The following is a 15628-nucleotide window of genomic DNA, read 5'->3' as shown; positions in this document are numbered from 1 at the left end:
ACACTTGCATGAGTCCATGTTGATATACATGAACTCAACATAAATTAAATGATAAACATTTACCTACATATGTGTGAAATTATGACAGTTTTAAACTAAGGCAAATATAAATAAGTAGCTTTGCTCTGGGACTTGCATTTCCTCAGTATGCCCTGGTTTCCTACTCAGGTTTTGATCAGCTTTTAGCAGATATTCCTTATAATTACCATACATAAAACTCCTCAGATGAGTGAATTAAAAAGAAACTGTTATCATCCAGTACTTTAAGATTCACAAACCAACTGTTCTTAGACACTCATAGATATTTAATATATTTTACCTTCTAATTTTACTTTTATGAGATAAAATTTTTATCTACTTTTTTACTACTTATTATTTATATTGCATAGCTCCTAGGTTGTTGTTGTTTTAAGTGCAGAAATGAAGATAAATGAGGACACAGTATTTCAATTATCAAACTGCAAAATTGTAAATTGCCATAGGTTCTGAGAACTGCTTCTCACTATTTCTTTCTAATTTCACTAGGGAGAATAGTCTCCATTTTATATTTTTCTTTAACTCTGACTCTTTTAATGCTACAACAAAGCTAAGTTTCAGAAAGAGAAGTTTGTGTAGGCCACATTTCAGTGTTTAAATGAATCTTCCGGGTGAAGAGAGACACTGAAATATAGGAACTGTCTAATAACTAAATTTAAAGTCGTCAAGCTGATGAAAGCATTAATTGTTTTGTTCTCTGACCAGCAATGATTTTAGCCATCTTAACAACCTGACCATACTGTTTTGTTAACCTTTAATAGTATTTCTGAAAAAAACTTCAGTGCTTCCTTTGTTATTACTGCAGATCACAATACCTGTTGCTTCAGAAGAACTGGACATTTTCTGGGAGGTTTCAAATTACATTTTCCTCCAGAGCAGGTAATTATCTTTAAAAGCTGAAGTGAGAGTCCTCAATGGATACAAATTAATGTGAAAAAGGTTTAGGCATGTCTAGATTTATTAGACTGCAGAGCGAGAGGGGGCCACTTTCTGTCAAGTCAGAATTTTGCTTTCATTAGTTCTTTGCACATATGCTGGTTTTCTGGCATCGAGTTCATCAATAAACAAACTGATGTGATTGATTTGCCTCTCTGTGTTAGGTTATAACAGGTTAGAGAGAATGTTATGCGGTTCCTGGACTAACAGCCAACGAAATCAATAAATATTTGCTGCATCTATTGTGTAAAGTAGGGCTAAAGAGCAGCCAACATCTGTATTGTTAAGCGTATAGTATACATTTTAGGGTAGAAGTGAGGAAAGATTTTAACAAGTGTTTTCCTCGTTGCATGTTTCCTCAGTATCTGGCAGAGAATGGATTAAGTAGTGGTCAAATAGTGGGGCCACTGCAGCCACCATGGTTCACCAGTGCCCCTTTTCCACTGGGTCTAATGGACCCAGCTCCACTCTGCTCAGTATGCTTTGCGAGCATTTCCACTGGCCTTTTTCCAGCCTAGTATATGCTTTTTTGGTCCCTGCTCTGTAGGGTCGGTCAGGGTTGACCAGGTACTATAATGTGACATAAACCTACTGCTGTTTACTCATTGGTTGTGGGCGTAGTCGGACGTAGGAACAAAGAGTGAAGAAAAACAAAAAGTGCAAAATTTTAAATTTGCTACAACACGGTACTGATGGAGTCCTACAAAGCTACAAGCAAGCGGTGAACACTCACTCAGGACACCTATGTGCTTCCAGCATGTTAAACCCCCACAAACGTACAATTCAAGTTTTCTGCACACTCAAAACACCCAGAGAATGGTCACACTCTGTCACACTGAGAATCATATTATCTGGCTGCCAGAACACCTCGGCTTTAACGACATGAAGTAGCATCTACTGTACATGTTGAACATTTGATGGCATCACAGCAAACTTTCTATCATTTATGAAAGAGAGATTTTGTGTTTTCTGCTCTGGATGATATAAGCTTTCTGCCTTTCCTGAACAGAGAAATTAAAACGACTGTTATTAGTAATATGTTTTTCTTGAGCCTGGCCCTTGACATTGCATAAAGAAGGTGCTGAGTTGTACGATATGCAGTTTAGTTAATAACCCTATGGTTATTTAGGATAATTTTCACTTGCTTATGTGTTCATAATGTTATGTTGCTTCGATTTCTTTGGAGGCCACTTTCACTTTTCTTTCTATTGTGTAAAAATGTTTTGCTCTTTTAGGAAATTATTGGAAATGATACACATCCAAGCAGTAATGAATGGCCTAGATGGTAAATATTGACAGTAAATTTGGACGCTTACATTCATTAGTGAATCAGGCTTGGCAAAAGGTTGAATGAAATTTAAGCTAATCAGGGAAATGCTGTGGAGGTGTATTTGCAAACCTTTGCCAGGAATTTCTCTGCCGGAATGTGCGAGCTTGCATAAATGGAAACAAATTATTTTTCAGAATTGTGGTACCTAGTAGAAGTACAAGGTTTCTTTTCAGCATATAAACATATGAGGTTTTAATCAAAAATCTATCTACACAGTATGGATGGTTCATATTCTTTTCAAAGTCTTTATCTTTAAATTCCATAAACACACAATCAATTTAAAGCATAGTTTTGTTTCCCAAACAAAACTATTTAGTTTATTTAATAGTATTTGTCAATTGTATATGTTATCAGAATTCAAATATTTTGGATAGTTCTGGATCTGTTTTTTATTCAAAGCATACATTTGCTAAAATGTAGGTCTACTAGAAAAATAATGGGATTTCTAGCAACACTCAGTGTTTTGTTACTGTACCCTTCCTGAAAAGAGCTTTGCTCTTTCAGATATGATTTATTACACCCTGTCATCCTTTTTGTTTGATTTCAGAATTAATAGTGATTTGCCAGTCGCTCTGGTTGTTTCTGAAAATAAACGCTTTGTGTTTTTTTGCATAAAAGTGAAATTGGCAGTGTATGTTGCAGACAATGAAAGATAGCCAGGGGTAGAAAATATCAAGAGTTCATTAAGGCCCTTGCTGAGGAAAATAAAGTAGAAGCCTTTTATCAGCCTTCTGTTCAGCAGGCAATAAAACACACATCAGGCCCACCTGATTATTGGTAAATCATCCCAGGAACCTCTTCAAGGCATTATCCACGATATTATTCAGGACACACAAAGAGGTGTCATTCACACACAGACAAACACAACCTCAGTGCTCTTCCCACTCATGTGTACATTGGCTGGTAGAACGGTCTTTGTATCCCATCACCATAACAACTGCCTGAAAGCACATGCGGGAAAAAAAAAAGGAAAAGAATTTCTCTCACTCAGTTTGACTCGGAGATGGTGAGTGTAGCAGTCGCTGGATGCTTACAGCATGTCAGTGTGCCGTGTGTGAACAAGAAGCGGGTTTGTACAGGCAAGCGGGCTGCAGACGACTTGGTGCAAATGACAAGGGCCTTGTGTGTGTGAAATCTGGGAAGTGTCCGAGGAGGTAACATTTTAAACCTGGATCAGGCAGTTTATGATGGTGAGTGTCAGAAGGATGCTTCATTCTGTTTTCTGGTTTGCCTGTATATGTATGTGTATGTTTCTGAAGAGTGTGTTTAAGTGTGTTGTTCTACATTTTTTTAGTAAGTTGTAGCAAATCTACTTTGTACCTGTGTCCATATTATGTAATGACAAAAGCAAGGAAACCTCAAGAGAGTACAAAAGTAATCTAAGTTTCCTGTTAAACTTAGTTGGAATACTGCTGATTTTGTCAGACTGCATCTCCACCATACTCATTGTGATGAAAGGTTCCTATTTTCCTTTAGGATTTCATTTAACTAGATTTTTATTTGTCTTTATTTCACAATTTTATCATGCATTTTTAACCTGTTTTTATCTTTGAGAAAACATCATTGCTCATTCACTTTTGCAGCTTCAATTTATTAATATTACGTAGGTTTACTCTTCTTTTAGTAAAGTCCACATTTATTTTCAAGTATCAAAGAAGATTAATTTGCTTTGGATATGAATGTTATGAAACTATTTTTTACCACCCATACACATATCACTGATGTTCTTTCTAGAAAGTCTTTAAAAGATTATTATTATTATTTCTATTATTATTGTTATGTACACTGAAAATGTGAAATAAGCTGGAGGATCTTATTTCCTCTTTTTTTCCCCAAGAAGGGAAAGAAAAAGATTCAGTGATGCTGTTCAGTCTTTACACCCCTCTATTTTTTGCTCGCTCCTATTATAGCTTACATATCTTCTGGTCCATTTGCTTGGCATGACAGAATAGAAATAAAACCTTCAAACATAGAAGGAAAGAGCAGCGGCAGGAGCTTTCATCTCTGGACTGCATTATTAAACATTTCTATCCACATGAGTCTGACTTCGCCCAATCACAGAGATCTCTTCCTCGTCTTCCCTTTAACCTCACTCCCTTGTCTGTCTCCATTAGGCAAACTTGAAGAAGTTTATGGAGTATGTGCAGCAGAGAAACATTGAAAAGGTCTCACGATTTTTGGAAAAAGGCCTGGATCCTAACTTCCATGATCCAGACACAGGAGGTAAGAAATCACTCAAAAGTTATAGACATACAGTAGAGTTTTTCTCCTGTATGTAATCTACCTTAATTTATCTTTTTCTTTTCCATCGTACTTTCTACCTTTTGCAAACTGTCCTCACCACAACTGACCATGTAAGGATTTTCTGAAATAAGCCTAGCGCTTGTGGGGAAAGCTGGATTATTCTTCCTTCTAATCGTCTTATGTATATTCAGATGTATGTCCCACAACAAAGGAGGTCGTTTCTCTGCTGGGTGACCTGTAGTTCTGCAGATGAGCTGCAAAGTGAGAGGAACATATGAATAGCTTAGTTTAACACCAACAGGAAGCTGCCATTTAGGTAGATAGGAGGGTGACAATTACCACAGCCAGGCAGTTATGCAAATGCAGAGTTACTAACAATTTAAGTAGTTTTAATTATTATTTGTTAAATGCTGACAGCTATAACTCATTCTTCATCAGGAATGTGCAGCAGTATAACTGGAAAAATGTTAATTTTGAATACAGTTTGCTTACTCAGCCTTGGATCTCACAGAATGCCCACTAACGCTGGCAGCACAGTTGGAGGGATGTGCCGAGCTCATCAAAGTGCTTAAAAATGGAGGGGCACATCTGGACTTCCGGACAAAGGATGGCATTACTGCTTTGCACAAGGCTGTGCGCAGCAAGAACCACACAGCACTTATAGTAAGTACATTACACAAAGGAAGTAGACGCGCTGACTCTCCTGTTTTATGTCTGTGGTCCGATTGGTTGCCTCCAATCTTTTCTTTTGGGAAGCTGTTTGTGAAGATGGGGATTGATAACCTATTAGTGGAGGTGCTTGAGAAATGATGGTTGAGCAATTACTCAATAAATTAGGCTTAGAATGCCCTCTTTGAATGAACTGGCATAACCATCTGACGGCCTGGTTTATGTGAAGGGGTTTCATGATTCATGTGTTACTTTCTTGTTTCAGAAATGGTTGAACTGGAATGTTTTGCATTCACTTATATCCATTACCCAAACATGTAAAAACCAATTGTTCATGGAATGCACATGAAGCGTTGGCACTGTTGGATAAAAGCTACACCGCCCTGCAAAAGTATTTTTACGCTTGGACCCTTAAACAGCGTCACATTGCAACAACAACTCTTGATGTATTTTTTTTTAGAGTTTTATAAGATGGAGTTGTTGAAGGGAAGGAAAATGAGATGAGGTTTAAAATGTTTGTCACAAAAAAACTGAAAAGTGTGAATGTGTATTTAGCTTCCTTAACTTTGAAGAACCGCCTATTGCTGTAGCACCAATACTTTTGGGGCATGTTTCAACCAGCTGTGGTTTAGTCATTAAAAAAATGAAAAAAGTATTTTCCTTCTACTTCAAAGTTCTACATTACTTTGTGATAATTTATCACATTGCATCATCATGGAATACTTTTAGATCCGTGGTCGTAATGTGATGAGATGTGAAAAAATTGAAGAGATATAAATCAATACTCCTGCAATCCTCTTTAAATAAGGGAAAATATATCTTTAATTTTATTTTTTACAAATTACTAAAGTCTATTTTCCATGCATGTAAATAATACAGATTTTAGGATGAGGAAATTTACAACAACATTCCCATGAGTACCTCCACTTCATTTCTGTCTTGCTTTCACATTTACAATGCATGAACATCATCTAACTGATAACAAAACACTTTAAAACTAAAACTTTGCCTACAGACACTGTTGGACTTGGGTGCTTCTCCTGACTATAAAGACAGCAGGGGTCTTACTCCTCTCTACCACAGTGCAATGGTTGGAGGAGACCCCTACTGCTGTGAACTGCTGCTGCATGACCACGCACAGGTCGGCTGTGAGGATGAGAATGGCTGGCAGGAGGTACACCAGGTAATAAATACAATGTGACACACGCAAAGTGTTAAAAGCTTTAAAAGCTGGTTTGCGGAAAAAAAATGGTTCAGTTTTCAAAGTTCGATTCAATGTAATTTTGAAAGTCTTTGCTCTTTCTTTATGTGTACTTGATGTTTTCATTTGGCAGAATCCTTATGAGTAAATGGAAAGTCTCACTAGGAACTCCTGAAGAATGGTATTCTTGAGTTTTAATGAAACAAGAAAAACAGGCAGCTTATCACAACAACTTATTAGTAAACTGTGGATTTATATTGGTGCATGTAAAAATAGAAAAAGCCATTTTAAGGGTAAAAATGCTGTAATGCCTTAACTGTTGAGGCAACAATTAATACAATTTCCCAGTCACACACTGGTTATGTAAAGACACCAGTAATGAACAAAACTGTGGGTCTTTATTATTTCTCTTTAATTACATGTTCAAAGAATATTAAAAATCTCAAGATGTAATAGGAACCGTATGTCCTGAGAACTGCTGCAAGTTAAATGGAAGTGCAGAGAAGTCCAATATTTATCCATTTGGAAAGTTCAACTCAACTTTGAAAAAAACATCATAACATTAAAAAATTCACTTTTACTATCTACAATAAGATTACCAACATCTTTTGGTCGATGTTTTTGGATGAATGTTATTGTGAAGTATCAGAAGGTTAAGCAGTTTTTTTGGTTATTTTTTTACATGTTTAACTTTAATGGCTCTGCTGTTTTCTGGTATAATCTTAGCATAGTTTAATGAGGACATGTAGTCTGTGTAGACAGTGTAATTCTTTATTTTGTTGTTTTGCCAACATTTTAATTGCCTATGTCAACTCTACCTGAGGGGCAAAAACATCTCAGTTGAGGACATAGACATAAATATATACTGTACAAACACTTCAGCATGTCTCAATCAGACTGACAAACTCTCACTGCCATATTGTTTTCAGGCAGAGGTAAGTGTTCGTAATTGTCGTAATTGTATCCAGAGAGAATCATAACTTGATGATTATAACTTTTAAACTATCTGGTCATGATTCTTTCAAAAAATAGTGAGGTGGGCTCATATGAATAATCACCTATTTTAATGACACTCATGGAAATGTATAACCTCTGTGTTGCTGAACAGTAGAAATTCATATAATAATTTCCTTTAACAGCATTGTAAACCTTACAGATAAAAAGACAGTAAGAAGTAACTACATACTATAATCTTTGGTTTGCGCATGTAAAAAACGGACTTTTATAAACTTGTAAAAATGTTAACATTTGTTTAACACAACAGAGAGAAAAGAACCATTTAACAAACTAGGAATGTTCCCATAATTGAACACTCCAAATGTTTCAGGCAAGTTTAATTATCCAGTGAAGCCAGGAGTTTATTGGTTGGCCTCATCTTCAGCACTTTAAGACTGAAAATGTGAAGCAGACATACCCATGGCCCTGTAAGGCACATAGATGGTGCTTGGGTTTCCTACTTGATACCAACATTCACTTTTCTTGGTCCCATTAGTATCATTACTCAAAATTACATACTTTATTATGTTTTGAATAGAAGGTAATATCATTTGGTTTTAAAAGTTTCCACAAAAGAAATTCAACTCTTGCAAATTTCCATCTGTGAACAAGTTTGACCCAAAGTTTCACCTGGGCTGTGATTAACTGTCTTGCAGCAAAATGATGGCAGTAAAATCTCATAAATCAGGGCTCACCTTTGTGGTTAAATGCAGCATCACTGGTTTTCCTGCATGGTGCTAAAACCTCAATGACAAAGTAGCACAGGGTTATTATCTTCTGAAAGGAGCAATTCGAGTACTTATGTGCAGAGGAGAAACCCAGCAAAGACTTGGTAAGAACCAGCTATTGTCCTGTCATTTATTAACTGTGTAACCCAGCTATACCTCTCTAATGTAGGAAAGGGCCCCTGAGTTAGTTAAACCACTTAACTTACAAATAATAACTCTAATACATTCTCGTGTTTAAACCTATGTTGTGTTTCATTCATCTTAGCACAACAATACACCAGTAATTTTCTATTTCTTTTAACCCAATAATATAGCTCTGAGTAAGAATAATAAACTCCACATACTATTCTATTAGAAATCACACACACACACCTGTATGAGGTTTGAACTTTTGAACATATATTAAGCACAATAAACAAACTGATGCACAAAAATGCAAAATGTTTCAGTCCTTTGGTTTCACAAAACCTACGTAAGTTAATGTGGGCTTACACTTCAATGTCCACCAATGCTGGCAATAATTAACTAAATTATAGTTCCCCCAAAAAACAAAAAAAACGTTGCAGGCCTGATGAGATGCTGAAGCATGGAATTGTGATACCTTACTCCAAAGGAAAATCTTGAACCTTCTTGGAATTTCACCTGTCCTTAGTCCTAGTTGGCAAGATGTCTTCAGCTCCTTCACCAGTCTGTCGGTCTACAGGATTCAGGACACAGCAGGAAAGTCCAACGCAGACACAGTCCTCCAGCACAGTCATAGAACTCTCAGAGTAAGCTCATCTCTCTGCACTAGGCTCAACTCTGAAATGCTCCCACTACGGAAACCTTAGTTAAGTCTTCTGTTAGCCGATATTGCTCACAGTACTCAATGTCCTTTCACTTTGCTAATGAATGCTAATGCGTTAGCGAGCATTACACATAACTTTCCACCTACTGCACAGTGAATTTCGGTCTGAAATGATCACAGTAGCTGCAAACAAGAGTGTAGAGTCGATATCTATAAACAGACTGTCGAGTTGAGAGTCTAAATATCTACAAAAACACTCGTTTTTTAACAACTCCGCTATGTTTTTTCAGCACGGTTCATCTCTTTCCTTTATCTTTATTCCTTTAATATCAGAGTAATTGGGAGGTTTTTCGTTTGTCTGGTCTTCTCACATTATAATTGGCAACTGACAAGAAACTCTGAAGGTTGTCACGTTTTAATTTAACTAAAAGTCTTGTACAATTAATTTCATTTGTAACAAACACTTCTCTTGACTAGCATTAAAAACAGAAGAAAATGAAACTTAATTTTTCTCATATAATTTGAAATAATAATAGAAACAAATTGTAGAACTGGACAACAAAAAATAGAAAGACAGAAAGAAAGAAAATAGTGAGTGAAACATGAAAATGGCAAACATTAAAAAAACATTTCATAGGACAATGTGCACCTCATTCATAGACCAGTCAGCAGAGAGATACACACAAGACATTTAAAGTATCTGACAATAAAGAGCAATATTGCCATTGATATTGCCTGGATTCTCTTAAACAAATACTTTTGATGTCTGAATTGATATTGTATTATCAAATAACTGTGCAGCCCTTCACTCAAAGACATTTTAATCAACTTTATGCCTTTCAACTCCAACTCTATGCAGTGTGTTGGTGTGTATTTTTTTCCTGCATTTTGCATTTATTTTAGAGTTAGCAATCTTTAAGTACATATTGTCTGAAATAGAATACACTGTACATGGCTTGTAACTAAGAAAAATCCCAGCATCATTTCTGTGCTCTCTCACTTCTACAGCGCACTCCAATGAGACAAAACATAGGAGTGAGAGAACAATGGCTGGGGAAAGCTTTTTTCCCTCTGTGTGAATGACAAAGGACACAAGTGGAAAGTATAGAAAAGATGAAAAATATATTGCTCCAAGTTAGGTGCAGCAGCAGCCGTGCAGAAAATGTCCTACCAGAATAACATCACACATTTACATTTAGCCTCAGGTGGTGCAAACAAGATTTTCTCATCCTTTTAGTATCTGTTGTTGTGAGTAAGGAGGAATTTCTATAAGATGTAGTTAAAAGGAAGGCTGGAGCGGCTTCAGGATAGTTTGCAACAGCTTTCATCCCAGTAGACTGAGCAGTCACCACAAATTAAAGTAAAGTAAAATATAGGACAAAAACTCAAAATTGAAAGACTGTGCTCATAATTCAGCTGTTTCAATATTGAAAAGGTTTGTGATTTACTGTATTCAACCACTTTTTAGATAACCAAAAAAACAGAATCAGTGTTCTATTTGACAGGGCAAATAGAAAATGTAGGCCACAGTAACATCTTGATTATGGCTAGTAGACAAAAGGAAATCCTGGTAATGGATGCTGGCTGCAGCCCAGCTCTCCAATGTTTAAGCCCTCTTTATCATTCTTATTTGTCCAAGTTCCTTATATTTTGTAGGAATTCCTTGTGGTTTCTTCATGTCATTCTGTAGAACACCTCATTTGTCATATGGATGTCCAAATGACGGAAATTATCTAATAAAAAACACTGAGCAAAAAGAATAAGTTTATTAATTTGTCATTTTAGGCGTGCCGCTACGGCCACGTGCAGCACTTGGAACATCTGCTGTTCTACGGAGCTGACATGAGTGCCCAGAATGCATCTGGAAACACTGCCCTACATGTGTGTGCTCTCTACAATCAGGTAACATTCATTCTGAAACAAGATAATATTTCTGTTTTTGACTTAAATTCTTCCTTAGAGAAGGCTGACATCTGTTCTTTGTACAGTGTGCACCCAGTGGCTCTGTTAGTGGCCACAGGGCAGCAACATGAAGACTGTATGAGCATGTTGTGCATTAAATGCTTAGACTTTGTTTCGTGTTTCAGTGTTGCAGTGTTGACTGAACTAAATAATTAAACATATTAAGTCTTTTCCCTTTTGGTTTTAGTTGCCTAAAATGAATCACATGGTAAATATTTAATGATGCACATGACCAGCAAATGAAAACCTTGTACAGATTATTTTGTAAACAGTGCAGAACACTGCACAGTTTAGTCAGTCCCGACTGTCAGGAGATATTTTCTTGCAATAACTTTTTTATTTATTTATTTATTTTTATATTTAGTTTCAAATTCACTGTCAATTTGTGCTTCATGTAAACTGGATAACACATAATTGGCAAAATATTAAATTGTGCTGAAAAATTAAAAGTAAGACCACAATTTATTTATTAAATTAATCCTGATAATTATTTACTGTTTGCCTCATCACCTTGCTTTAGTTTTTTTAGTCTAATATACTTTTTTTGGAAAGTTTTTCACATTCTACATCACAGTTTCGTCAGCTTAATGAAAAATATGAAAACAGATATTTTAGATTCAACTACAGATTACTAACTAGTATTTCTTTATATTACCTTCCTATGCAGTTCTGCTTGACTCTCATCTCCCTTCAGTTTTTTGTCTGAGTCTTTTGCCATTGAACTCAATTTCTCAGGATGAACTTCATCCTGGCCAATCAATAAACAGAGGGAGTTGCTAAAAATTATGACTTTGATTTTCTGCGCTGTTGCAGAATTGTAGTCTGCTTATATTTGCAGTTTGGCAATGGCAATGGAAGAAGCAAGTCCATGATGGCAACGTTTCCAAATATTGAGCAATTAAAGTCGGAGCAGAAGAATGCTTAAGACATTTTATTGCTTTCGAAAATGTTGTTTGGCTCGGCACTTTTCTATTCGTAGACTTATGGTCTGTGGTTGGGCTATTCAAAAACACCCACAGGTTTGTTCTGAAATGACTCTTGCACTGTTGTTCACTTGCTGGTGAGTTAGGAAGTGACAGCTTTTTGCCTACAGCTGTTGTTTGTGGCAGGTGTGTCACAGGTTAGTAATTTAATACATCACCTTTTTAAAAACTATTTAATGCTGTTGTGATAACATAAATATACTCAGGACTTAACTTAAAGGTTTTTATCTGGAGATGAGAGTATAGAGTAGATTTATTCAAAATATCCAAATTGTCTGTTAATATTTTGAAGTGACTATATTCAAAAAATCTATTTATTTGACAGGTCAATAGATGCCTATTAAGTCCACAAAAGATTAAGTTTTCATGAAAGACAAAGACATTTTTATTTGAATTTATGAATTTACATTTACAGCATAAACATTTATAATCTTTATGTTTCAAAAGAATGTAAACAGAACAACTTGTCATAAGATGCAATATATGATATTCTCTTTTGCTGTTTTTAAATGGTTAAAACAAACATCGGATTCTTAAGTAATGAATGTGATATTTCAACTTAAAAGGATTACTATAAATGAATCAACTAACATTTACTCTGACCAATAGAAGGAAGACATTTTTTAAAAGATTTTTGTTGCACTTTTCATGGCAATTTCTTCAGCTATCTTGGCATTAAGCTATTTATCTGTATTTTGTATCACATTTGACAGGTTTGGATGTAAATTGCGAGTTTCAGCCTTTAGAACGCTGTAGCTGTCTTGATTTCTAACACACACATGTGGTCTTGGTATAAACTAAGAGATTATTTGATGTTCTTCTAACATACATTTTGCTATAGTGTGCAAAAAAAATCAAGTTGTCTTATATAATTTAATATATGGCAAAGTAAAATGTTATGCTTTGCTGTATTTTAACCATGTTAAGGTCAAAAAGGGGAATAAGCTGCCACATACGACTTCAGTGTCTTGCTCAGAGATCTTAAATTACAGTAATCAAAAGTGAAGAAATAAGAGCTTTTTTCTGCAGTTCTTGTGAAGCCATTACAGCATCAAAAAGAGTGAGTGGAGAGTCTGAAATATGAATGAACATGCTCACTTTTGACTGATGCACAGTAAAACACTGTAGGGGGTGAAGGTTTGGAGAGGTCTGTTAATCCAGCATGCTCTTGTGAACATCATGAAGGTTCCTATAAAGAGTATGACTACTTACTGTTTGTTTTGAGTCTGCACAAAGTGAGGGACTGTAACTTGTCACTCTAAAAGATGCCTTTCTGCTGCTTCATTGGGAAAATGTGGTGCTCACTTCATGAACATTAAATGAGCCCTCTCGCTCACGTGAAAAAGAGAGAGCTCATGTGAGAAAGGAACTGAAATATGTTAGTCTGCGTGCGTGCGTGCGTGCGTGTGTGTGTTATGTGCTGCACAGCTAATTTCAGTTGTGATGAATGAACTGCTTCAGCTCAACTGGAACACCACAGTCTCGGGAGTAGGGGGTAGTTGTGTGTGTGTGTGTGTGTTTGGTAAGCAGAGCATCAATAATTAATACTAACAGTTTGTAACACGTCCACGTGACTGAAGTTGTTCTGTGTTTATCATCTCAGTGAAGGAAGAGCCAGAGCTGAAGCATGTTTTCTTCATGTCATCAGAACATATTATAAATATGCATCAATTTGTAGAAGAAACTGAGAAACATTAGTGAACACTTATTTTAAATAATGGGCTTAGGAGAAAGGTTAACAAAGTAACAGCTCTGACTGGTTGCAGCATGCCTGTAAAAAATATCAGACAGACTGGATGACTGGCTTGAATTTTCAACTCCTTGTTCTACTTACTTTACATCCTGCATGTTAATGGACCGTATCATCGCTCTTGTCGGTCCTTGCTGATGAGAATGACATTTCAATCAGCTTACCACAGCTACTGTGCCAGTGTAGACTGGTACAGCAGCTGTGGTAAGCTGATTGATCTCACAAAGCGTGTATCATAGCAGGGTTCCAGCAGGCCTGAAGCAGGCTTGTCTCGGATGATTATCTACAATGACAGTAAGAAAGGGGATTGTAGGATCGATTGGAAAAGTAGTTGTCCAGTGGCAGGATCAATGGATCCATATGTAGAGAGAGGAGTGACTGTCAGCAAGAGGAAGAGATAAATGACTGTGAGAGACTGAATGAATGAAAAATAACTTTCAGTAGGAAATATTAGAGTAAACTAGTTCAATCCATGCCCCTTCTGTGGCCACTGGCATCAACATAGAGGGCCTGGCAGATGTGTTGGTGAATGAGGACATGGCAGGAGTCTTTTGATTGGCAGAGAGATCCTTGAGACATGCTTGAAAAAAGTCTTTGAGACAACAGAACTGTGGTGAACAGCAAATCAGCATAAACAGACACAAGACACACGTTGGGCTGTCTGCAACAGTCAGACATGGAGTCATAAAGTACAATCCTATAATGAACTCTTTAGAGGAGGCAGCTTTTTGTAAGCTGTGACTGTACATTCACTTAAACATGCGAAAACTGCTTCATTGGTAATGATTTAAGAAATCCTTATGTATAAAAACATGCCGAACAACATCTGCTGCCTTTCATATACTAGATGTGACTGAAAAACAAAAGGTTAAAAGCTGCGCACTTGAATACATCGATTGGTACCTAATTAAGTTTAATTTGTTGTTTTTGGTTATGATAAGGTCTGACTCTCAACATATGGTATGTTAATTTAGACGGGGCAAATGTACAATGTATCATCAAGCTAAATAAGAATAATAAAACCACCTGAAATTCCTAAATAAAATCCCCGTCCAGTGTTCAAAAGCTGGGACGATGTTCCTTGGCTGCCCAGGGAACGCCTTGGGATTTCCCCAGAGAAGCTGGTCCAAGTTGCTGGAGAGAGAGAAGTCTGTATCTCTTCTTAGGTTGCTGCCCTGGCAACTCAAACCTATTTAGCGGAAGATAAATACGACGTGTTGGAAGATGTTTTCTTTCAGGTTGAAGAAAGCCCAACATAAATTATTTAATTTTAGGTGGTAGAGTTATTAGGTGCAGTTAACTAGTATGATGTTACAGTTGCTCAGACCTTAGAGGTCTGAGCAACTGTGTGCAACGGTGTGCTCAACGGTGTGCAACGGTGTGCTGAGGTCTGAGCAATGACTTCATATACTTGGCTATATAAAAAGTATCAAACTTTTCATATAGCCAAAGCAGTCAATAAAGCCTGGTGTGTTAATTAGCTGTGTGTTCTCCCCTACAAACCCAAACCGCTGAGATTTATTGTGTAAACAAGTGAAATTCAAAAACAAACTTTACTATGTTAAAGCATCTGAAACTGCTATTTAAAGCATGGGGAGTTGTTTTCATAACTTCAACTACTATAATTCACAAAATAACAAAAATCTCTATTTTCTCAGAAATTGGTGGTTTTTTATCATTTTTCTCCATTTCTGTTGTAGTGACTTTTTCCTGGTTTCCTCGTGGCAATATGATTTTCACTGTGATTTTACTGCAATCATCCTTCAAGCCTCTCATTTCCCTCCTTATGCTCTCTTTAATAGTGACAACTCAAGAAAAAAAACACCTGTTAGAGACTGAGAAAGAATTGAGACTGGGACAAAGATTTGTCTTCCAGCAGGACAGTGACACTGACATGCAGCCACAACTGCAGTGGAATAGTTTAGATGAATGACATTTCATATGATAAAATGGCCAAGTCAAAGTCCAGAACTAAATCCAAAATTTGGGACTTGAAAATTGAAGTT

At 36.5% G+C, this 15628-nt stretch overlaps 1 protein-coding gene across 7 annotated transcripts in view; it reads left to right on the top strand.

Annotated features, from left to right (window-relative positions):
- shank3 (SH3 and multiple ankyrin repeat domains 3) overlaps positions 1-15628 on the top strand; it is a 153172-nt gene that overhangs the window by 55577 nt on the left and 81967 nt on the right. For all 7 annotated transcript variants that reach the window (XR_002754147.1, XM_023349089.1, XM_023349086.1 and 4 more), the window contains 4 exons: positions 4417-4525; positions 5058-5209; positions 6231-6398; positions 10713-10829. Coding sequence is in view for 6 of the 7 variants with exons in the window: in XM_023349089.1 (XP_023204857.1) it covers positions 4417-4525; positions 5058-5209; positions 6231-6398; positions 10713-10829 (546 nt within the window). In the remaining variant the exon portion in view is untranslated. The remainder of the gene's footprint in view (positions 1-4416; positions 4526-5057; positions 5210-6230; positions 6399-10712; positions 10830-15628) is intronic.

Source organism: Xiphophorus maculatus, chromosome 2 (assembly GCF_002775205.1).
Source record: "Xiphophorus maculatus strain JP 163 A chromosome 2, X_maculatus-5.0-male, whole genome shotgun sequence".
NCBI lineage: Eukaryota > Metazoa > Chordata > Actinopteri > Cyprinodontiformes > Poeciliidae > Xiphophorus > Xiphophorus maculatus.
Note: the sequence above shows the minus strand (reverse complement) of the source record. Positions and strands in the feature narration are given on the sequence as shown.